Raw genomic sequence first — 25,355 nt, forward strand, 5'->3', positions numbered from 1 at the left:
CTCAAGTTGGCCAGGCTCCCTCATCTTTTCCTCTGGTTTTATAAACCTCCCTATTGAATCCCTTCCTGCTTGAAACGTCCCGTCCTGAACTCTGATTATATGTGCAGTTTCCATCTCCAGAGGGCAGCTGACATAGAGCTTTCTCCTTTCCAGTTTGAAAAGGCTCAGGCAAGACTCTGACCCAGCTGGGATAAGGTGTCCACCTGACCTCACCAGCTGTGACCAAAGGGACAGGGCCACGTGAGTAAGTATGTGGCAGCTCCCAAGGGAGTGTGTGGACGGAGATGACTTGGGAGGGATGTTGCCAAGGGAAGGGAAGACAGAGGTCAGACAGTCTCAAGGACAGACACTACGCCCTCAATGTCTGAACCAGGAGCCTGGTGGGAGCCATCCACGTGCTGGGCACCAGGGTCTCTTGCATGGGACACAGTCATCCCTGAAGGAAGATGGTAAGAGTTCATCGTCCAGCACCTTCTGGTTCTATGGAGAGAAGAGAAACAGAAAACACACCTCAAAGGAGCCCTGTTTTCTAGAAACATTTCTTTATTTAAAATTTAAAACCATATTACTTCATACAGCAAACTGTGTACTTTGATATATCACAGTGTCTTAAAAAGGAAAATAATCGAATTTGTTTGGAAATTTATTTACATCAGCCTAGAATGATTGGCAAGTAACACAGTTACTATGAAACCCAAATTGTTACAAAATGTTTACAAAAAACTATATTCATAGAAATTCTGCATGTCCACAAAGGGCATCCCCTGAATGGCCCAGAGACCAGTGTGTGGGAACCATGTTGAGTGGGAGTGGGGGGTGTCCAGGCACTCTGGTCTGGGTGGTGGGACAGGTCCAGGGTCTCAGAGGCCCATGGTGCTGCCTGGGGGCTCAGCCCAGAGCCTGGGAACTGAGGCCCTTACCATGGAAGGCCCAACCAGGAAGTCAGCCCAGGCAGAGATGGGCTGGGGGCTTGACGCACAGTGGTAAGAGGGCCCATGATCACTATGGAACCAAGACAGGATCTCCTCATGGGGCTGGAGTCAGGCGTGCTTGGTTAGGGCCCCAGAGGCAGACCCAGAGTTCAGTGCAGACCAGTCTGAAGCCAGAGGCTGAAGCTGGGGCAGGCTGCTGACTGCACAGAAGCCCACTCCAGATCTCTTCCCCTGCACGCTTCAGAGATGCTCAGACCCGCGAAAGGGGCTAAAGGACTGGAACTGTGGAGAACAGACCCATCTGGGTGAGCCAGGGACAGAGGTCTGCAGCCTCCTGCGGAGGGGGCGTTCTGCCAACCTCCCTGCAGGGGAGAGAAGGGCAGACAGATGAGCCTGGGCCATGCTAGGATAGGAGCTACCTTCTTGCCTCTCGTCTTTCACCTCTCTGGCTCTGAGGTTGCTCCCTGACTGCTGGCCTCTGGATCAGATGGGGTTGGGGAGGTTGTCTGAGGCGAGGCAAACCCTTGGCTGGCATTTCACTGAGGCTATGGCTGCTTCTTCATGTCTGGAAACTTCAGAGTTTCGATCCATAAAATGGAGACAATCTGGGAGGTGATTTGAGGGCCACTGTTCTAGAAGGCAGGAGGACAGGATCAATAAGGGGCCTGGGAACACTGTATTGGTGTGCTGGCAATGCCCTGGGAGGCTTTCTCTTTAACAAGTGCTTTCCCTAGCTGTGAGCTGTGCTGTGTACAAGTTGTAACCACTTCTGCATGTGGGTGAGCATCAGAGGCAGAGGCTTTTGCTACCTAGAATAACCCCACCTTCTAGAGTATTCTAGGTGGAGCCTGAAACCTACCTGGCATCTGCAGGCAGGTGTGAGAACAGGGCTGGGAAGTGCCCTCCACCCCTTTCCCAGCCCTTCTGCTCCCAATGAATTGCCCCAGAACTAGAAGGTAATATTGGCACAGGGGCCCAGTGCTAGCATGACATTGCTTCCAAGACACACACAGCTGTCCTGCCTCAGACAGGCTCGGATGGAGATGAGGTCCCTTGGCCACTCCTGCCCCTCCCACAGGAGGTCTTGGCTGTGCAGGACCCACCTGGCAGCACCACGTAGCTCTGCCCTCTTCTTCAGGGTCTGGAGCTCTGATGTGTGGAGGGCCTTCCCCACCCCGAGGGGCTCTCTGTGACCTCTGTCCTGGACTTTGCTGCTGCAGCCCCCATCTCTCACCTGGTCCCCACCCATGCTGGCTGGGTTATGTACACTCCGTGTGCAGACGTGCGGGGAAGGGTTGTATACACATGGGCTACAGGTCATATATACACTGTGCATATATATATATATATATACAGTATATATATATATATTTTTACATTCATATATATATTGTACAGAACATTAACCTTCTATCTCAAAGTTTTGTGACCTCAGCTCTGAAATTTTAACTCCAGGGCAAATCCAAGACGGAAGGGAGGGCCTGATTTAAACTGCCACGGGGACAGAGGGCATGGCCCTTCCATGGCAGCGAGCAACCAGGCCCTTTCCAGATGTGTTCACCTGACCTGCAACTTCCAGATTTGACTAATCCAGAGAACTGCCCACAGAGTTGGGCCCATTTCTTGTGTCTGTCCATGGGGCTGGGCCCATCCCAGACGTTAAGTCCATGCAGCTACTTGTCCAAACCTCTAACCCCTTTGCAGCTGGGTGTCCGCACAGGACCATTTCATATGTGAGCCACAGAGGCCAGCCTACTTTCAGATGTTTGAGCATGTAGCTGGGAATGGCTCAGGGAGGGACCAACATCATGCTGAGTGACGAAGCAGGAGCTGTCACCCACCCCCCTACCCAGTACCCCCTGGAAAAGCAGGCAGAAAGGAAGCTTTTGATTGTTCTTGGTAAGCACATGCCTGGTGGAGAGGGAGCAACTTCTAACCCATTTGGCCCTTTTCCCCGGCCTGGGCCAGGATCCCATCTTCCAGGGCCTGGGGCATAGCAGGGGTTCGGGGTGGAGCCAGATTGTGCTTCCAGCTTAGGTAGTCTTGGCTGTGAGGAGGGGGTGGCCCTCCCACCCCTCAGACACTCAAAGTCCAGCACATTGGCCAAGGGGGCATCTCCCCTCTTGAGAGACTCTTGCAGCATGGGGCCACTTGAACATTGACAACGATTTCAGGATTTTCTTCTGTCTAGAGCAGAGAAACCAGCAGCAGGACAAGGGGAGAATGATTGGGAGGACTCACTGTCCTTAAGCCCCAGAGCAGGGGTGGTGGGGGTCCGTGTCTTCTCACCACTGCCCCTCAACTTGGCCAGCTGGTGCAGGTGGAGAGGAGGCACTGGCATTTGGGGATGGGGGGGCATTCTTCTGTTCAGGGCTGGCATGTGGCACCAGGCAGGGACAGTTCAGCATCTGCTCAGGCAGGTTCCATCTTCTGCTCCATCCAAACCAGTTTCATGCTTCCCATTACCCCTCAGTGCCTGCATGTGTGCATACGCACTACACGTGCATACACACAAATACACACACACGCATGCGCCTACCCCAGCTCAGCTCCATGCCCACCGGCAGGACAGACCTAAACTTAGAAAACACATGATCTGCTTCACTGGAAACACCTCCCCACTCCGTCCCACCTCACAGATGTAGCAGCACTCTCAGTCCCCAGGAGAAACAGAGCTCATACTTGGGCGGCAGTGGTCCCCACTGCACTTTGAACACTAGGACAAACACAGGATGTCAGCCAGAAGCCGAACATCAGCCACACTGACAACACCTGAACATCGGGAGGATGCAAGGCTTGCATGGGAGAGGAGGTGAGGCAGCGTGCCCTCCTGTTCCACACAGGAGCCTGAAGACCAGTCAGTCCCTTTTGCAGGGGTTTCTCTAATTGAATATGGCCTCTATTTGTCCACTATTCTTTGCCGTTTTATAAAAATTCTCACTTCTTCTTCCTCCTGTCATAATCCACATATATGCATAGTCTCAGAAGGACATAACATGCTCATGTGGCATCACGCGCACAACACATGTGTGAGACAACAGCGTGAATGAGGTACATGCTATGAGTACTGGACAAAGTCAGACGGCGGCTCACGATTGTGTTTGCTGAGAGCAAACTGGCAAATACCTTCGTTAGAATCCTGTTACCTGGGAATTACAAAAAAAAAAAGTTTCCCTTCAAACGGGACATGACGTCTACAGCAAAGGCACCAGCAGCATGAGCCCCTGAAGGGTCATGCCCCCACTTAGCCTGTCTCCTGGCAGGGATGCCCATGCAACCTCGGTGAATCTCTGTGACAAACAATCTCTCCCATGACATAAGTGCAAACAGACCCTGGTGCCTGGCCTTCCTGATTGTCCGTCTCTGCTTCTACTGTGACCTAGAACATACGACTGTGTCCCACACACGCACTTGGAAACTTCAACCCCACATGGCTTCTTGTCTACAGCATGCATTGATCCATGTCACACAACCCTCTGGTCCTGGCCTTCCCTCTGCTCCCCACTGTGCACACATGCCTGCACATACAAGTCCACATGCACTCACACATGGACCCCTTGGTGACATGGCTTCTCCTTTTACACACATTTGGCTAGCTGCAGGTAGGATCCTGTCCCCCATCCTATGCCATTCAGTGTACAAGTGCACACACACACACCAGCATGCACACGTGTGCATGCGTGCTTACATTCGCATACTCACCAGGGCCCCATTATGACATGGCTTCTCCTGTTTTTACATATATGGGGCCCTGCTGCTCACCCAGATTTGTCTCCCCTGTCCCCAATTCACTCACATACACATACACATACACATACACATACACATATACATACACATACACATACACAATTCAGTCACATACACGCGTATGCACACATCAGATCACCAAGGATTCACCTATTATTGCATGCCCTGGACTGTGTTATATGTCCATATCTGTCCTGCGCCCCAGCCCCCGAAGCTCACACATACAAACACAAAGACACAGACACACATGCACACGCCCTCTGCACCCTCAAGCTTATGACAGCATGGCTTTTCCTAACATTGCATGCATGGGGCTATGGTGTCTGTCTAGCCTTCCTCTCCCTCGTCCAATGTACACAGCCAGTCAGAGCTGCTGAGATTCTGGGAACCCGCTGGTTTGGTCCTGCAGCTCACAGTCTGGAGGAAGGACAGTGTTTATCACATGAACCCACTGTAGTCTCCTGCTTTGCTAGAGATTAACCTTCACCCGGATAAAAAAAGCCTTGAGATCCAAATGCAGCTCTCCTAACCAGGCTTCCCAACCACACAGGACAGAGGTGGGAGGGGAGTGGCTGCTGTTCCCCAGTTCTCATCCAGAATCTCCAGAACCTCCCTCCCCTGTTCAAAGACTGCCCTCCATCCTTGGCCGTGGCGAACCTGCTGGCCCGTCGTGTTCTCTTTAAGGACACTTTTTTTCCTAACCCTTCCGTCTAATTCTTTCCAAGACTCTTAAAGTCACAGACCTCGAGAGCATTCATTACAGCAAGCTGGAACTCACAGATCATCTGGTCTACCCCCTGGCTGGTACCCCACCTGCTGCTACTTCTTTGCTGTCTCCCCCAAGCCCCACAAGGTCGCAGCTACTCTGGACAACAGACAATGGGCCAGGATGGCCTCGTGTCTCTGTGTGGGGTCTTTGGTTAATTCTCCAGGAGACGGCCTCTTTTTCCTCACCCTTGGCGCCTCTGCAAGCTAGGATATTATGTCCCTGGAAACTTTCTTTTTCTGGGGAACACCTCTAGGTTTGGTAAGTCCAGGAGACCAGAAGTTCTTTTGGTCCCTTCTGGTTTCCCCCACCTAGCCCAGAGTTAGCCTGTGTGGTAGAATACTGACTCCTTTTTTGAGGAGGGGCAACCTGACTTTCACTTCAATCAACTCTTCTCCTTTTGAGAGGCCAGAGGGAGGCCAAGGTCAACCAGCCAGGAATGGGTAGTTGTTGATGAGAAGATGGCAAAGAACCTGGGTTTCCAAATGCAAACAGGGTTTAGACAACAGCTTGCCAACCAGCAAAGTGAGAGCCATTGGCTCAAGAGCTGGTGGGGCTTCTGTGGAATCTGCTTTTCCTCTGCTGGGCTTCAAAAATCGGCTGAGTCTTTGAGCATCCTTTGTGAGAGATTGGGGGGGCTCTCTCTTCTGGCCAGAAAGCGGGGAAGAATTTTAGTGACCACTCCCCTACTTATATTCCTAGAGACCTCCCAGAGGAGTGGGAGCCACTGGGTCATGGTCCATAAGAATCCAAAATGGCGGCCTCTATTTGTGCGTTCTCTTCTCTGCCATACCCCAAACTCCTCTTTCCCTTGTGTGGCTCTGTCTTCAATGCTGTCAAAACAGGGGCTGCCAGGGGTGGGACCAAGTCCAGAAGATCATGACCACGTGAACAGCCCAAAAGGGATGAGGTCTTCCTTCTGCCCGGGCATATGGGAAGGGGATCCCCCACCATGAGCTCCCATTGGCAGCCATGCTAGAAGCCATCCGTAAGGCGCCGAAGGCTTGTGTCTCTGGACTCATGGTCAAGTTCTAAGAGGCCTGGGCTCTTGGGGAAGGAATGGCAATATAAGAGCTGTCTTCCATTTTCTGTGGCCTCTGTAGGGCCATGGCAGAAGCTTCTGACTCTGGAGGAGAGTTGAGGGGCGGGTGAGTTTGGCCTGAGAGAGGCATGTGCTTCCTTTGGCCTTGGCTATCTCGGCTGGCAGCTTTAGAAACCCACAGAAGAACTGAGGAGGATGAAGCCCAAGCAGCTGGCCTGAGAGCCTGCTGGCTTCCTGGCAGGTAAGGGCAGGTGGCAGCTCTGGTCCCCAAGCCCAGTGTGGGGATAGGGGATGTTCCTTCTAATCTCCTTTGCTTTCTTCTGCCCAGCCCCCAGGCCTGTGGTCCCCACCCCAGCTGTGCCTAGGGGAACACAGGGGCTAAGGATGTGCTGCAAGCCATGCTGTCCTTGCCGGGAAGCCGGCGGTCATTGAATGTGTGCATGTTGATGACGGCGTCAGTCTTGACCATCATGGGAGGCTGCGGCTTGTGCTTGACTCGACGCTGGCAGGTGAGGGAGAAACGGATCTCATCGGCCACAGTGCTGCAGAAGGAACGCTGAAAGAGGGTGGAGAAGAGGGGTCAGAAAAGGGGCACAGAGTGATGCCCGGTCCTGCAATCCCAGCCAGCTCCTTCCCTTTTTCCCAGAGTCTATGCTAAGGCTACCTGTCTTTCTCACACCTTCAACCCACCCACCCCTCTGCCACCTGCAGGATGATCAGTTTGTGCAGCAGTCTACAACACCTGACATTCTTGTTTGGAGACTAAGGTAGCTGTGGCAGGCATCATCAAATTAACCTCATTTATAGCTGAGGAAATGAGGCTCTGATTGGCATATGCATTAAGGTCTGAGGAGCTCTGGTTTACCCGGGCCATTTTCTTCACTAGACTTGGAGAAAGGAACCAGCCAGTTTCATCCCCATGAGCCCACCCCCTGAGCTCTGACCAAAACACTAGCTTTGGCTCAGGGTCAGGACTCAAGACACGTTTGACGAATATATGGACAAACTTTCTCCCGGAAGGGCTTCCAACTAAGGGAAAGAATCAGCATCTTCCCACTTAGGGAAGTCCAGCACGTGTTTCTCAAGGTGGGAAACTGGGAGGCAGGTCTCTGTAGGGCTGGTGGGTGGCAGTGACCTCCTTCTGGCCTGGGTCCCTGCACCCAGCCAAGAGGGACAGCAGGAGTGCAGCATTTCCCGCAGGTATCTGATGATGGTGGCTTTCAGAGGTTGTCCTGCAGCTTGCACGGGAGGCAGTGGGGGCTGCTGATACCTCAACTTACCCAGTGAGACCAGGGCACTAGCACCAGGACCACTTGTATGCAGGCGTTGGGGACTAGGCTTTCAATTCTGGCTCTGCCTCCTACCAGCTGTGATCCCTCCAGGCTTCCCTTTCCTCACCTACTACATACAGAACGCCATCCCTCCTCACCTCCTCCTCTTCATTCCTCAAATACTTAATGTGACCCTACTATGTGCCAGGCACTGTTCCAGGTGTTAGGCACAGAGCAGTGAAGAAGACCGATAAGGTCACAGCCCACTCAGGGAGCTAATGATGGGATGGAACAGATAATAAACATGTGAACAAATAAATAATTTCAGACAGTAATAGCCATTAGGAAGAGAATCCAGCAGTGAAATGGGACAGAGAACGGGTGGGAACGGGAGCAGTTGGTAAGGAAGGCTACTTGAGGAAGTAACATTGGAGCTGAAATAAGAATGACCAGGAGATGTCAAGAACACACGCTCTAGGGAAGGAGCATTCTAGGAGCAGCACGTGCAAAGGGCCTGAGGCAGGAATGTGCTTGGTGTGTTCAGGACTGAAGAGGAGGCCAGTGTGTGTGGAGCAGAGTAGGGGAGGAGAGGGAGAGAAGAAGGTGGACAGAGAAGTGAGTAGATGGAGACTTCAGGCTTTTTGGTGGAAGCAGGAGCTCCTTTTAACTGCAATGGGAATTTCCAGAGAATCTGGTTGTTGTTCTTTTTTGATGTATCATAATTTTGTATCAACAGAGAACCATTCTCTGTTGGTTAGAGATTTAGGTGTTTACCCCTCCCTCCCATCTTTTATTGTTATAATTTACACTTTAGCAAATTTCCCTGTAAATAAAACTGCACCCATCTTTGACCACTTACACAGGGTTCATTTCTAAGAGTGGAAATTGACTGGCCAAATGGATGGATACTGTGGAAGACTCGGAACACGCCGTGAAGTTGCATTCCAGAAAAGCAACTGCACAGGCTCCCCTCAGCAATGCTGGACAGTGTCCCTTCCCTTACACCCTTGCAAATTCCAACATCCAGTATTACCTTTCCCCCTCCTCTTTGTTGACGAGGGCTTGCTGATTATAGAGGATTCCATTTCGTCTTTTATGGATATGTAAGTTGCTTGTTTATAACGCGCCCCTCTATATATGATTTAACTGCAATCTCCTTGAACTTCTCCGTGATTTGTGCTTCCCCCAGCCCAGCAACCCTCAACTCAGACACACATTTAAATCACCCTGCAGGCTTTCCTAAAAGCACGATGCCGGTTCCACCACAGACCAATGAAAACAGCCCCTGGGAGTGAGGCCAGGGCATTAGCACTTGAAAACTTTCTCCCTGTGATTCTAATTTGCGACTGGGATCCAGAACTACTGTCCAACCAGGTTTGAATTAATCAGAAGGTTTGAGCCTCGTTCTACCGTCTATATGATTGGGCCAACCCTGTTAACTTTTCTTTTTCAAACTTTTGATTATGGAAATTTCCAAATATATGCAAAGGTAGATAGAGAGAGCCGTATAATGAACCCCTATGCAACCAACGCCCGCCTTCCACAATTACCCTGGAGGGTTTTATGCAGGAAAATGATATGGTTTGAATTAAGTTTTAAACAAGGCGCTGGCTGCTGTGTGAATTGTGGATGGTGTTGGGGAAGCTTGGAGGCTGGAAGGTCAGTTTGAAGGCTGTGGCATAATCCAGCAGGATGTGATGGGGCTTGGCCTGGGGGGGGCATCCTAGTGATGGAAAAACATGTTAGGTCAGGACGGAGGTAGAGGGTGGGGCTTGCTGACAGACTGGATGCAGGGTGGGCTGTTAGGAGGCTGAGATGAGACACCACTGCGTGCCTGGCACATAGAGGGGTGAAATCGGCACAAACCTCCTTCCCTGTCCTGTGTAGACCCCACGCTCTGAGGCTTACCTGCTCTCTCTCTGCTGTTTTGCGGAGCTTGTACACAAACTCGCCCACAGCCACCAACACAGAGAGGACCAGCCCGGCGGCCAGGACGATGAAGATACCCCCGATCTTCTGGACCCCCAGGGCGCTGGCCTCTTTGTTTTCCTCCTCAGGACACCCGCTGCCCCGCCACCATTTCTCCTTCATGATGTGCAGCTTGTCCTCCTCCTGAAGCTGCAGGATGGCGATGGTGATCTTGTCCCGGTATGGGGAGCCTGGGCAGGGACAAGGGACCTCTGGCCGTCAGTGGCGAGTAGCCCATGCTGTGTTTGGCTCTGTCAACACCTTGTTCAGGCCACCATCACCAGCCCTCTGGATCAGCTCATAAAAGCAGGGGCCCTATCCCTGTGGGTCTCCCGTTTAAATGAACACATGGTATCTGGGTGGGTGGAAATGTCCCGTTTTGACAAGTGGTCGAGCCCGTTGTGAATCAGTCCCTATGGGCTTCCCGAAGGCCCAGTGCCCCTTAGCTGCATCAGCAGGAGTGGGAGAGGGAAGGCAGGAATAGACTCTGGGAACTGCCCCCGAACCTTGCGTCTGTCCCAGCTCTCATTGCTCAGACCAGGGCCACCCTCACAAGGCATGCGGCTCCGTCCCTCTGCTTCTGGACTAAGAAAATGTCCCCTTAATCAGCCCCATGGAATGAGCTGCAAGAGGGAGCGTGAGTGGACCTGGGGGTGGAGCCCACCCTGTGCCCACAGCCCTGCCCCTCCCGCCCACAGCTCCTTGCTCACCCATGGGCGTGCCAATGCCGTAGCCCTTGGAGTCGATGAGGCCCCCGATCTGGGTGAGGTTGCAGTTCCTCTGCGTGACGTACTCGATGGTCGTGGACTCCATGAGCAGCGCGTAGTCTGCCGTCAGGGCCCTCTGGATGCCCTCCTCGTTGTTCTTCACCAGCGCCGAGGGCTTGCTGCTCATGAACGCCCACATCTTCTCGAAGGTGGAGATCTTGGATTTCTGGGCCGCGAGGGAAGAGGTGATGCACACACCGTTACTGGGCGCATCAGGGACCAAGCACCACATACCCTGCTTAACACACGGTGGGGCCTCAAACTCTGTCTACGATCTTCAGAGAAAGGGAGTGCTACACAGTGCTCACAGGTAGAAACTGAGGCCCTGGGAGCAAAGGCCCCCAAACACACAGCTGGCCAGTGATAAAGCGGAAATGCAGACTCAGGCCTGCTTCCTGGAAACCCTGGCCATGGCATGAGTTTTTTGAGGCACAGTCCGCTTTGTCACCCAGGCCGGAGTGCAGCGGCACAATCTCGGCTCACTGCAACCTCCACCTCCTGGATTCAAGAGATTTTCCTGTCTCAGTCTCCCGAGTAGCTGGGACTATAGGCGTGTGCTACCACACCTGGATAATTTTTTATTTTCATTTTTTTTTAGTAGAGACAGGTTTTCACCATGTTGGCCAGGCTGATCTCGAACTTCTGACCTCAGATGATCCGCCTGCCTTGGCCTCCCCTGCCCTGGCTGATCCCAGGGGAACAGGAGGCTCTGCAGGCCCCACTGAGCCCAGCTGGTTCCAAGTCTAGCTGTGCCTGTCTGACTTTTTATACATGTATTTTCTTTCTCTAAAGTTTATGAAAAGTTAGCATGTTCAGGCTTTGTTCTAAGAGCTTTACCTGCATTAACTCATTGATTCTTCACAGCGATCACAGGAGGCAGGTACCATCATGAGCCCCACTTGACAGATAAAAAGATCGAGGCACAGCTAAGTCACTTGCCTAAGTTTACCCAGGCACGAAGTAGAAAAGCCAGGCTTCAGACTCAGGCCATCTGGCTCCAGAGTCCATGCCCCTAACCCCTCAGCGGCCCACTCACAGAAACCACTGTGAAGGTGGAGGGGGAGAGACCGCTGCCCATCAGGGCAAAGATGAGTGGGTCCCAGGTCTCCCCTTTCACTTCATCCAAAGGAGGCCTCTTTTATGTCCTATTTCAGGGGAAGATTTTGCCTGAAACATGTTCCACTTCATTACTGTGAGGAAGGAGCAGGGTGAGAATTGCGGACGGGGAGAAAAGTAAGGGGAGTCGGAGGGGGTGGTCTGCAAGCCCCCTTCAGCTGCACCAGAGCCCAGGGCTGTAGAGTCCTGGGCTGGACACGGTTGCATGGACAGAACCAGAATCCCTAAGACTGGGTTCAGTGGGTGGGAAGCTATGCCTGCTCTGGGGAGACACAGAGAGGTCGCTGGGGCCAGGAGGGAGGAGGGCAATGGCTGAGTGTCCCTTGCTGCCTGGGAGACTGTGCAGATCAGGGCGGACGGCATTCATGAGATTTCTTGAGAACTTAGTGCTTTGCCAACTGCCTGCTCCCAGCAGGGATCCGCCTTGCCCTGGCTGATCTCAGGGGAACAGGTGGCTCTGTAGGCCCCACTGAGCCCAGCTGGTTCCAAGTCTAGCTGTGCCTGTCTGTGATGTCAGCCTGTCTGACTGGCACCAGGCCCAGCTCCAGTGTGCCTGATGGCATGGGTGCACTTGAACACGCTGGCGCAGGGCTGGGGCATGGGCAGGAGGATGGGGAAGAAACCGAGTGCCAGTGACGCCTCCTTTGGGCACAGGGCTGGGGGCACCTTCACAGATAAGCAGCCACTCCCTTACCCACAAATTTACCTTCCCCAAAGCCAAAGGCATGAAAGGGCCCAGATGCCTGCAGCTCTCACTGGCCTCTCCCAGCCCCTCCTGGTCCTCAGCCTGCCCTTCTTTCAGCCATTGCTACTCTCCAGCTACTCCAGCTCCGCAGGACTCCCTTACCTCTGCAATCCCTGCCTCCAAGCCTTTTGTGCTCTCTGTTCTCCCACCTCCCCAGCTATTCTTCCACCTCAGTGCTTCCTGTGACCCAGGCTGTGCCCCACTCAATAATCTTGCCCTTATAAATCTTCCTGATGTTCAGTTTTTCCACCTCCCCAGATATTTATTTTCTAGAAAATTTCTGATCAGCAGATTCTCCCACTTCCAACTTCTTTTACTTTCTCTGTTCCATTCTCACTCTGCTATGCCACCTCCCTAGATTCTCCTGTTGTAGAAAGCTTCTAGATGACTCCTAGTGATCCCCATCTCTGGCATTCACATCTTTGTGTAGCCCCCTCTTCTTGAATGTGACTCACTTTTAACTCCCCACAAAAGTGATGGGATGTCATGTCCAAAATTAGGTTCAAGAGACTGTGACTGGTACTCTGTCTGGCTCATCTCACTCTGATGGAAGCTGGCTGCCATGTTATGAGTTGCCCTATGGAGAGGTTCCCAGGGCAAGAAACAGAGGGCAGCCTCTGGCCAGCTATCAGTGAAAAATGGAAGCCCTTAGTTCAATCACCTGGGGGGAGCCAAGTTCTGCCAACAAGCATGCAGTGAGCTTGGAAAACATGCCTTGCAATTACTGCAGCAGTAGCCAACACCTTGTCTGCAGCCCCACGAGGGACCCTGAGCCAGAGGACGCAGCAAAACTGCCTGGATTCCTGACCCACAAGCTGTGAGAAAGCAAATGTTGTTTTAAGACATGAAATTTCAGGTAATTTGGTATGCAGCAATAGATAACTTATATACCTCTTAACCACATACTCACATAAGCGACTTCTGTTCTCAATATAGTTGTTTTTTCAGATAATCATCAATTCCAGCTATTCCTCTAATCAAATTATCCTAGTCCAGTCATCCCTGCTTTGCCAGATATACATGTTCCCGATACTCTACCATCCTGGTTATTGGAACCTAAATACTTTTCTCCCTGTAGTGATTGCAGCTCTTCAGCTCCTTTCCATCCTTGTCTCTTCTGCTTTCCCAATTCTCCTTCTTCTACTAGAGGTGGGAACCAAAGACAGATGAAGCAATCAGACCTCCTAATGCATCTGTCCATTTAACCTATCTTTCCATCCATCCACCCATCCATCCACCCATCCTTTCACCCATCCATTCATCCATCCATCCATCCATTCACCCATCCATTCATACACCCATTCATCCATCCATCCATCCATCCATCCACCTATCCATTCATCCATCCATCCATTCACCCATCCATTCATACACCCATTCATCCATCCACCCATCCATCCATCCATCCATCCATCCATCCATCCATCCATCTATCCATCCATTCATCCACCCATTCATCCATCCATCCATCCATCCATCCATCCATCCATTCATCCAGCCATTCATCCACCCACCCATCCATCCATCCGTCCATCCATCCATCCATCCATCCATCCATCCATTCATCCAACCAACCATCCATCCATCCATCCATCCATCCATCCATCCATCCATCCAACCACTCACCCACCCATCCACTAACATTATCTGATCATGCTATCACCCACACACCATCTACACACTAGTTCATTCAACTAGTCTGAGTATCTACCTGTTACTTATCTATCCATCCACTTATCCATCTATCCAACCATCTATCTATCCACCCATCCATCTGTCCTCTTACCTACCTATCCATCCCCCAACCGTCCATCCCTTTCTCCTCCTCACCCATCTTACCCACTCACTCTTTCATGTCACCTACTCTGCCAGTCATCCATCCAAAAAATTACAAGTCCTGAGAAAAGTAACTTGACAATGAATCACTCAGGAAGCCCCGCCCACTCCTTCTGTCCGAGAATGGGATAAGAACTTCTCTTTCTCTAAACTCCTCCTTATATCCTCCCCATACTCCAACACTTTATTCCTCCTATACACAGGCCCGCCTGACACCAAACCATATGCTTTTTCTGTAACACAACACCATAGATGAAGATGGGAGGTGAAAACAAGGCATGAAACTGGCTGTGACGTTGATTTTAAGAGGTTCCTGGCTCTTGAGCCTCCTGGCTCCAGTACCATCTAATTTATTACCTCCATCACCTGTAGGGAGATGGGTCTGAAATCTGCTTTCCTAGAATCGTCCCCCACTGTCCTTGTCTTCTGTCTTGGGGCCCCCATTCTCAACTCCATCTGCTTATGGTCTCTGCTTTCCCTAAGTTCTGTCCTTTTGTCCTTGAGTAGTTCAGTGATTCTGGGACACAACCCTGAAAAGTTTCCTTCTGGCACGTCTAAGCAGGGATAGATAAAACCAGGGCCCTTCATAGACTCTGAGATCCTTCTCTCCCATCTCTGGCCTGAGTTCCCATCACTGGCCTGAGCTATTGTCCCCAACCCAGGGAACGAAGTCCCACATACCAAGCTCCTGTGTCATCTTGCCTGTCCCAGCCCTGGTGGGAGCCTTAATAGGGATTGTTTGAGGGCTAGTCACCGAAATCAATTAATGGAATCATCTGGAACAACCAATACAGGGCGGTGTGCCAGAACAGAGATGCTTTTTTTATCAGCAAAATTGGCAAGAAAGTAAATTTCAGGCTCACGACTTTCAATTCCAGCCTCCTCAAAGCAGCAAATTGATTTTCCCTGACTGAAGATACTTAATCTTGAGAATTTAACATTTCTGTACAAGAGAATGTATATAAGTCTATATATATATATATTGCAATTCCAAAGGGAGCTGAATTTCAGGGAATGTGTGGAGAGAGGCAGTAGCAATGGGACTACATACAAGACCTTGGGTATTTTCCATACTGAAAAGGAGACCTTTCTCTATATTGATTGGCTTTCTTATCTCTGGGTGTGGAGTCTTTGGCCTCACTGGATAATGGACTTGAGCAGTTACTCATTTCTTTTGGGTCATTTTCTGTGGGGACAAAGTCCTCTTTGAGTCCACTACCTCTGCCCGCTGTTACAGGCTCCCTGATAAGAACAGACTAGCTCACCCCATCCCAGCAGCATCCCCTGATGGCTGGACATGCCTGAGGCTTGCTTGAGGGGGGCTGCAGGCTGGGGTGGAGGTAGTGAGAGGGGTCAGCTCCACTGAACTCTGGTGGTGTCACACCAGCCTGGGCTCAAATGCCAGCTCCTTCTGTGACCACAGGCAAGCAACGTCACCTCTCTGAGCCTCACTTTCCATATCTGTGAAACAGGTGTTGTAAGACTATCTGCTTCTTAGGGTTATTGTGAACATTCAGCAAGAAAAGGTGTGTGAAGTCTTTAACACAGAGCCTGCTCCTAAGGTGCCGCTTAATCTTGAGAATTTAACATTTCTGTATAAGAGAATGTATATAAGTCTATATATACATGCATAAGTAGACTCACGGACTCTCAGATCCCTCTCTCCCATCTCTGGAAGTTCCCATCACAGGCCTGAGTTCCCATCACTGGCCTGAGCTATTGTCCCCACCCCAGGGAACGAAGTTCCACATACCTACAGCTCCTGTGTCATCTTGCCTGTACCAGCCCTGGTGGGGACCTTAATAAGGATTGCTTCAGGGCTAGTCACCCAAATCAATTAATGGAATCATCTGGAACAACCAATACAGGGTGGCGTGCTGGCCCGAGTTACTCTTTCCCTTTAAGGCTTCTTAATTCTCCAGAAGGCCCAGTTTTCTCACCTCGAAACTGGGGATTTCTCTATAGTGCTGAGTTGCTATGGCACTTAAAGAGGCAGAAACTCAAATGCTGACAGGGGCCAGGCAGGTATTGAAATAACTAACGAAGCCTGGGTGGTAGTCTGTAAACTGGAGATAAACATTGCCTCTCAGCTCCTGAGAACTGCTGCAACTGATGTTTTTTTTTATTTTTAAATACATATATAAATAAGCGATGTGTGGTCCCTCCAAATCATGTATATAGGCTGCACAGACAGACCTGTGTGTCACCAGTTTGCAACAATAAACAATAAAAAGTTAGCCTTCGCTGCATGCCTACTTTGTGCCAGGTAATGCTGTGAGCTGAATACATGAATTCTCCCATTTAATCATCTCAATAACTCCATAAGGTGGGTGCCCATTAGCTGGTCACCTCCAGTGTGCTCCGGTTAAGTGATCTACCCCAGGAGGGAATTTTGGGACAAGAGGAAAGGGTTCAGCCTGCTTCCCTGGCTTCTGTTTAGCCCACTGGAGGGCTGTGTGGCAGAGAAAGCCTTAGACCTAAGTGCTCCTGTACGCCGGGTTCCGGGCTAACCACTGTACAAACAGGAGCTCCCGAACCCTCTTGCTAATTGCTGCATGGTGAAAATAAGTATCCAAATGGAATACTTCCACCAAATGGAAGCCCAGAGACATGAAGTGACTTGCCTAAGGGTCACCAGCAGAGGCATCACCCCAGACTCAAATCCTAGTCTGTCTGACTTAAAATTGATATAACTTGATGCCAACAGGCAAAACCACACTGAATTCTGCCTGGGAGTTACATTTTGATCCCCCTACCTGCTTCTGCGTGAAGGCAGGGCTAAGGCTGTATGTGAGAGAGGCCAGCAGATAGATAGGTCAGGAGGAGTTGGAAGCTGAGATTGGGGGCATCTTCCTAGACCCTCCAGCTCAGGGAAGGGTCTGTCATATACCTGGTGGCAGCCGGTGGGCCGATGACCTCTGAGAGCATGCCTAGGTCAGATGCAAGGGGGAGGGCCCGACAATGCACAGGGACCCAGGGAACCTGGCATTCTCACCCCTCCGCCCCACTCCCACGCCTTTCCTAAGCCGCTTTCCCTCTCACCTGGTATATGCTCCCCCACCCCCAGCACTGAGAAAGGTCTAAGTGCTTGGAGAAGCTGTCTTCCGACGTCCTCTTTCTTCAAAGCTGTGCGGCCCTCCCTGCAAAGAACACTCTTTCCCAACGTTCTCCTTTACATTTTGCCTACATATTTTTACAGCCAAACAGTGCTTTCAAAGGCCTCCTTTTTCATCTCCTAATTAATTTTTATCTTCCAAGGTGGAGGGAGGACAACACAGGAGACACTGTTTGTGATGTCTGCTGCTCCCTGACAACTCTTCAAATGAAATTTCCTTTGGAATGATGGGGCTGCAGGGTGGGGGCGACGGATCGAGGGCCCCCAGAGAGCCCGGCGTCCCGCTTCCTGCTGTTGCCGTCTTTGGACAGAAACAGGTTCCCTCCCTTGTGAATTCTACTCTCAGTCAGGGTGTTCTTTAAGACAGTGCGCAGCCTAACCAGGACCATACTAACCACAGAAATCAAGTTCATCTGTCCTGTACTTCGGGCCTTTGAGACAGGCTACCCGCTCGGTTCCTGTCCTTGACCTCGTCTCCCGGATTTGTGCCACTTGGCGGCCGCCATCTTTAAATCCCATCCTTTCATTCAACAACGGCATCCACTCAACATGTATTATTAGAGCAAATATGACTTGCCAGGACTGTGCAGGGCTGGGTATGTGGTCAACTGACTGTGGCTTCACTTTTCCCCAGCTGCCTCCTGAGAACTGTGGCTGGGCCCTTAGAGAAGCCATATGAACGCAGCTACCAAGAGCATAGGCACTAGAGCCGCGCTGCTTGGGTGCAAATCCCAGCTCTGCATTTCTCTAGCTGTGGGACATTAGGCAAGTCAGTTAGCCTCTCTGGGCCTTCCTTTTATCATGTGTCAAATGGAGACGACACATGATGTCATCCAAGGCTTTCAGGAGGCTTGGATGTTACGGAGGATGTTATAAGTGAATACAGGTAAAGTGCTTGGAATGGTGCCTGGTACAAAATAAATGTTCATTAAGCGTTACTGTTATTGTTGACTCTGCCAATGTCTCCTAGATATCTGATAGCTCCTCCTGGACCTGCCTCCTGTTCAACAGTGGTGCAGCCTTGCCATATACCCTCATAGGCAGGGGAGGACCACCTCTCCAGGAGAAGACCCTGGAGTGAATGTGGGAGAGGCACTGGGTGTGAAGACAGAATGTCTGACCCTGTACTTGGCTCCACCAGTGATCTGCTGTGTGATGATGGGCAGGGCCTGTTTCTCTAGGTTAATCTCAGGTCTCCTTCCAGCTCTAACCTGCAAACATTCTGTGCTAATCATGAGGCTATCGCCTGGCTGGGGGGAAGGTCTAACTAGGAAGTCCAACTACAGAGGGCAGGGGTTGGGAAGGCAGGGGATCGGTTCGTCCAGGGACCTTTAGGGTGGATGTAGTGCTTCTAGTTCATCTGATGAGGGGGGTGGTTATTGTATCTACATTTAGGCTCCTCTCCCGGAAGTAACAGTCCCATTACTGCTGCTGATGACAGGGAGCCTGGGCCAAGGAGAGCTTCACTAGAATTAAGGCAGGAGACAATGTGGCCAGGCATAAAGAGGAATTAATTGACCATCGGGAGAGCAAGAAAGTGGAGTTGGTGATGCAGGGGGTGTGCAGCTGTTGTTTCTGACCCACAGACCTCTGTGAGCATGAGCCCATGAGCCCTGGCATCCCAGCTAGGTGACAGCATTTGTGTCTCTCCTCTGCCCTCCTTGCTGTGCCATGTGCAGAGAAGGTGGGTGAGGGCACAGGAGGGTGTGGGAGGTGCTGCTTGATGCTGGGGGCAGGAGCTCGGTGGGGAGCTGGGACTCGGCTCTTGGAAGCCAATCTGAGCGTCTTAGCATGGAGGGAGGCAAGGACATCCAATCAGCGGCAATGAGCCTGCAGCAGGCTTATTTATGCTGTTTCCCTTTGATCGGGAACCCTGCTTAGAGATGGGCTCATGTGTTATGCATGAGAGGTGCTCTGGCACAGTCAAAGGGCTGGGCCATAGCCTGGGGATGGCACGAGCAGGCAGACTTGTGTGCACACACATACACACACATGTAGACACACATACATACACAGTACATTATACACACAAACACAGACGTATACATATGCATGCATGGACTATTATACACAAACACAGCCCCGCCACACACAGAAACACATATGCATGCATGGGCCATTATACACAAACACAGCCCCGCCACACACACACACACACATATGCATGCATGGGCCATTATATACAAACACAGCCCGCCACACACACAGATACATATGCATGCATGGGCCATTATACACAAACACAGCCTGCCACACACACAGACACATATGCATGCATGGGCCATTATACACAAACACAGCCCTGCCACACACACAGACACATATGCATGCATGGGCCATTATACACACACACACACACACACACACACACACACACACACAGATTCATGTATGCATAGGCCATTACACAAGCATACACACACAGAGGCTAGTATACACACATACAAACACACATGCCAGCACTGGCCATTACACACACAGGTCCATCTGCCCTCCACGTATCTAGGCACACCCATGAGGATATTCAAGCAGACAGACACATGTATTTTCTCTGCACACATACACATGTAGACCCTCTGGTATATACTTGTACACATGCATAAGCAGGTGTCCAGATCACAGAGATGCATCACACATATGTTCAAGCACACATATACATAGATGCAGACACATGTCCCAGCAGAAATCCACATATGTCCCCACACAGGCAAAGTTGTGCACAGCCACACGTGTGCACACATACACACACATTCCCACATATCCTATACTGCTACATGCACATGTGAAGCCATGCATGTATACACATCCTCACCTACTCACTCACAGACAGAAACACGGAGTCCCATGATAACGCTGTTATCTTCCCCTCACTTTAAATCCACAGTAGTGACCTCTTAGGCAAGTCAACCAACATCTGTCTTAGCAACATCCAAGAGGGTTGGATGTTGCTCCTTTCCTCACTCACTGTCTCTTCACTATAAAGCTGCTTTCAATGACATGGTGGGGTCTGGGCAGCAGGGAGAGGAGAGAGTGCTGGGGGGCTGCAGTGCCCAGTAGGTGGAAGTCTTTCCTACCCAACCCCTTCCTTCTCTCTTCACTGAGGCCCCACTGAAGGCTCCACCTACCACTCAGAGGCTTAGCCTAGGGGTGGGCAATGGGGAATCGGAGCCCAGAGGAAAGGAAAAAACCCCAGGCTTCCATTCCAGGTTGATTGAGAGCAGTTGAATAATAGAAAAACATATAAATAAGTGGGCCTGCAGCCACAGAGTTCCCAAATCCTAATCATTTCAGAGAAATAATTAGAGCAGTGATTCTCCAAGCATGGAGCCTGGGCCAGCAGCAGCAGCATCACTCTGGAACCTTTCAGAAATGTACATTCTCAGCTCCATCTAGACCTAGATGGTCTAGATGATCTAGAATCGGAAACTCAGAGTGTGGGGCCTGCAAGCTGTGTTATCACAAGTCCTCCAGGTGATCTGAATCCACACGCACGTCTAAGAACCAATGGCCTCGAAAAGGGGTTTCAAGAAGGCAGGCCTGGGTCCCACCTGGCTCCTCCAGCTGGGAGTCCCTGGACAAACCACTTTGCTGCTCTGGGACTCAGTTTCTACATGTGCAAAGTGGAAATAATTTGAGTACCAGCCTCTCAGGGTTTGTCACGAAGGTTAAATGAGGCTCAGCATTTAGCACAGTGCATGGCCCACTGTGACATCTCAGTGGCAGTAGCTAGTGATATGGTGACTTTAATTTCTGGGAGGACCTTTGCAGCTTCTGGTTCTCGGGGCCAGCCAGAGTCTCCTAAGCCCTCAGCTACTCCAGTAGAAGGCGGGAAACATTAGGGCACTGAGCCAACACTTCACAAAGCAGGAGGAGCAATGAAATCATGGCCAGACACCCATTAGAGCAGTCGCTTGGGCAGGTGACAGGGACTTTATCTGCTGACACCAGCATTCCTAGAGTGTAACATGCTCAGTAATGTCTGTAAACACTTGTTCATGTTCTAAGCCTCCTCCCTTCCTCTCAAGATTTGGCCCTGCTGCTGTTTCCCCAACCTCAGGCTGGCTTCCTCGAGATGGATGGCACTGAGCCCTGAAGCCAAGGGCAGGGAGGCCCCTGGCCCCAGGCCTGTGTGTCTGGGCCACTCTTCCCCTCCTTCCCGCCTCTCCAGGCTCCTCTCTCCACCCGTCTCCCTTTGATGACTTAAGGAATCATAACACATTCACATTGCTCATCTCGGGCACAGAAACTTCTAGGATTTGTTCTGAGGCCAACCCATTTGACCCACATCACTGAAGCTCCCCAAAGTCAACTAGTCCTAACAAGCCCTGGGGGCTTCTGACCCATTGGCCACGTGCGATTAGGGAAGGACAGAGACTCCCTTTCCTCTTCTGCTCAGTAAAGGGTCCGGAGAGGATTAGCTCATGGTGCTGCAATAGGAGGGAGAGGGCCTCACCTTGAAGAAGGTCATGGTGGCCCCATCCTTGACAGCCCCATACTCGATTTTGGTTTGCTTGGCCAGGTCATCAGCAGAGTCAATGGGTGATTCCATGCGCTCCACAGTCAGGAAGGCAGCCAGGTTGGCCGTGTAGGAGGAGATGATGATGAGCGTGAAGAACCACCAGATGCCACCAATGATGCGTGTGGACAGGGCTTTGGGCATCAGCTCAGACCCTGGCGAAGAGAGTAGATAGGCAGTGCCGTACAGCATCCAGGCCAGCTGCTCAAGCCCCTTGGGTCAGGGATTCCTCTGATATTCTAGTGAAAGCTAAGCCCCTTTCCCAAGACCCGTGGTTCTCAAAGGTGTTGTCCCTGACCAGCAGCAACATCATCACCTGGAAACTTGATAGAAATGCACATTCTTGAGTCCCACCCCAGCACTCACTGAATTTCTGAAGGTGGGACCCAGCAATATGTTTTGAGTAAGCTCTCCAAATGATTCTGATGCAGGCTGAAATTTAAGAATCACTCTTCTAGAACAACACACGCATTCACATTTCACAGGCTCATCAAAACCTCAGATGCCTAACCGTGGACCACTTATGCAGTCCCAGCTTAAGAACACCTGGGAGTCAGGACCCCTGGATTCTTGAGTGAATCCTGCTCCCAACTCTCTGTGTGGTCTTATGCCTGATACTTCCCTTCTCTGGGACTCTGCCAAACATGAAGAATTGTCCTTCCTCTGTCCCAGCCTCACATAAATACTGTGGGTGCTGCAATGATATAATTTGAGAAGAAATTGCTTTGGAAATACAAATGGTATACAAATACACGATTGCTATGTGGTGCTTTGCAGGAGGGAAAAAAAACCAACACTTTTTGAAGCTGTTTGCTGAAATATATCACTTTTCTTCCCCAACCTTATGTATGGAGCGCAATTGAGATGACACCTTCTAACTGAAGTAATTAACTAGGCGGTTTTCAAGAGATTTAAATTGCAAGTGACTCCTGAACTTTCCAGAATATTTGGACCTGCAATCTGAAAGGCATCTGCTTTGATATGGATGATTATTTTTTTCTCAAAGAAGTCACTCAAGGGAGAGTTTTTCAAATACATAAGTATTTTTCTCCCTCCTAATGAAAACCACACGGAGAATACATGAGGGGCCAGTGCTTTGAATAGCAGCAGGAGGTGGAAGAAGAGAAGTTATTACTGCATTGAGGGGTTTCCAGGTCTTCCCCAACTGTCACCAAACAAAGATGATGGACAAAAAAGCAAGGTGAGGCTCCAAGACACTCATTAATAGCAAGGACACACTGAGACACTTCCCTTGGAAGCTGCCTGTCACTTCCTAGCTGCTGGAGATCACTGAGGCTCCATGTCCCCTCCTCAATCGGCCACTCCCAGCCTCCCCAGGTTGCTCCAAACCAGGTTTTGAGCTGCTCGCAGAGGGAGAGTAGCTTACTTCGGTTGCTTGATTGGTGAGTTCTGCCAGGCCCGCCAGACCTCTGCCCAAGTCCCAGCCCTGGCCTCTGCCATGGTGGAGAGGTTTCTTGCACGTGGGAAAGATTTGCTTTTTTCCTCTCCTCCTTCATTCAAGTGCCCAGCACAGAGCCTGGCATGTAGTGAGTGCCCAGGACACATTGGGATAACACCATTCACTCATTCATTGGGCATTTGCTGATGGAGGTCTACTGAGGACCAGGGTTTGTGTAGGTTACACGCAGATGACTGAGGGACAAGGATGTTTTCTCTGTCCCTTGAAGCCCCTTTCTGCCTGCCCCCTAGGTAGGTCCCTCAGTGAGACTCTAAAAGGCAGAGACTTGTCTGCACTCCCTAAGGTAAGCGGCTCTGGACATGGGACTCCACTGGCAGAGGCAATCAGCACATGGCTTGTGGCCAGCAGGACTGAGGCGTGGTGTCCTCCTCGGGGGTCTCTCCTGGCTGGTGGTCCCTCTCCCTGTACCTGCTCTCCTGCTCCTTGCCATCTCTGCATTTCACTCCCAGCAGTTGGAACAGGTGCTCTGCTTTCTGAGACATTTGAGTAGCTGCAGATATTTCCAAATCATATTGGCCTTCCGTCCAGAGTATGTAAGAGAATTGCATCCCAATTGTCACCAAGGAGCCTCACCTTGCTTTTTTGTCCATCTTCTTTGTTCGGTGACAGTTGGGAAATTGCATCCTTTTGTGTACCTCATCTTTGATGCACTCAGGCTGAAGTCCTCAACCCAGCCATGATCCTTCCTACTCCCAGGCGCCTCACAGCCAAGCAGGCATGGAGTCCCATCCACAGCGTATCCTGAAGCTCTCTTAGTCCATTTCTGCCCTCCACTCCCAGGGCCACCACCTGGCTCAGGTCTCATCACCCCATTTCTGCAGCGGCCTCCCATCCAGCCTCCCTGCCTCTGGTTTCCTTCCATCCACAAGCCCAATTTGCACAGCCGGATTGTGTGGTGATGAGGCCATGGGTGGGGTCAGCCGCAGCCAGCAGGGTGCTCTACGTTCACCTCAGCTGGAGCAGGAGGCGGGGGAATGTTTCCCACATGCCGTGAGCTGGGTGGGTTTCTTAGCTTCAGACCCTGAGTCAGCTCCGGCCAGAGTGGAGGTGGAGGTTGGGGGTCTGGGCCAAGGGTCTGGGTATCTCGGTGTCTCCAACATTCTGCTGGGTCATCACGGTCTGAGGCTGCCCCTGGAGGTGTGGGCTAGTTCTGCTGATACCAAAGAGGCTGAAGACCCCTTGGGGAAAGGAGACCCTGGACAGGGAGGCCCTGGGAGAGGATGCATACCTTGCTGCATCAGTGATCCCATTCCAAACCAGAAGCTGTTCAGCAGAGTGAAGTTATTTTCCACCACCTCGGAGCCAGGGTTGCAGGGGTGAGCATCATACCATTCATAAGGGCTGAACCTGCCATAGTAGGAGAGGGACAGTCAGCCTGGGAAGCAAGGGGCATCCACGCCCCAGCAGGTAGTGGTTTAGCAAACATGGCTGTGGCAGCAGCCTCAGCATCAATATTCTCATGGTTCTGCTGGGAGGCCGGCCAGGGGAGATCGAGCCACGTTTCTTCTTATTCTTTATTGTTAGTGCCATTTTCTGGTTTAAAGGTAATTCACCAGCATCTCTTAAAATTAAAAGTGCACATGCCCTTCACCCTCGCAATTCTGCAACTCATTATCCACCCCAGAAAAAACCCTCTTACATGGGCGTAAAGAGAAGCACATAAGGGTGTTTATCAAAGTGCAGTTTATAATCTCAAAGAAACTGGAAACCACCAAAATGTCCTTCAACAGAGGAATGATTAAATAAACGATGCCACCACTGTACTGTGAAATATTATGTGGCCGTTAAAAGTGAACGAGATACTGGAGATGTCCCAATGGGACATATATTGTTGAAGATCTAAGCAATAAAAATATTAAAAGCAATGTAATAAAGGCAATAGAAAATAAGAACAACATGACCACACTTACATAAATAGATTCTCGAAGAAATAACTATTCAGTGCTTTATGTGTACTCATACAAAAATACATGCTAAAGGGTCTGAAAGGGCCTCTCTATCAAAAATATCAGTGTTTACTTCTGGGGAGGGGCATCAAAATAGCAGAAGGA

General features: G+C 50.9%; 1 protein-coding gene across 2 annotated transcripts in view; it reads right to left on the reverse strand.

The window, feature by feature from the left end:
- Positions 1 to 4,798: 4,798 nt before the first annotated feature.
- Positions 4,799 to 25,355, reverse strand: part of GRIK3 (glutamate ionotropic receptor kainate type subunit 3) — a 230,286-nt gene continuing 209,729 nt past the window's right edge. The window contains exons 12-16 of one of the 2 annotated variants that reach the window (XM_032246980.1): positions 24,533 to 24,651; positions 21,762 to 21,979; positions 10,440 to 10,662; positions 9,670 to 9,920; positions 4,799 to 7,046 (exon numbers count right to left, since the gene is read on the reverse strand). In XM_032246980.1, coding sequence (XP_032102871.1) covers positions 6,852 to 7,046; positions 9,670 to 9,920; positions 10,440 to 10,662; positions 21,762 to 21,979; positions 24,533 to 24,651 — 1,006 coding nt within the window. In that variant the 3' untranslated portion in view covers positions 4,799 to 6,851. Of the gene's footprint in view, positions 7,047 to 7,462; positions 9,921 to 10,439; positions 10,663 to 21,761; positions 21,980 to 24,532; positions 24,652 to 25,355 lie in introns of those variants that run through there. The other variant, XM_032246979.1, reaches the window with a different exon arrangement.

Source organism: Sapajus apella, unplaced genomic scaffold (assembly GCF_009761245.1).
Source record: "Sapajus apella isolate SASKATOON/1434 unplaced genomic scaffold, GSC_monkey_1.0 scaffold62, whole genome shotgun sequence".
Lineage (NCBI taxonomy): Eukaryota > Metazoa > Chordata > Mammalia > Primates > Cebidae > Sapajus > Sapajus apella.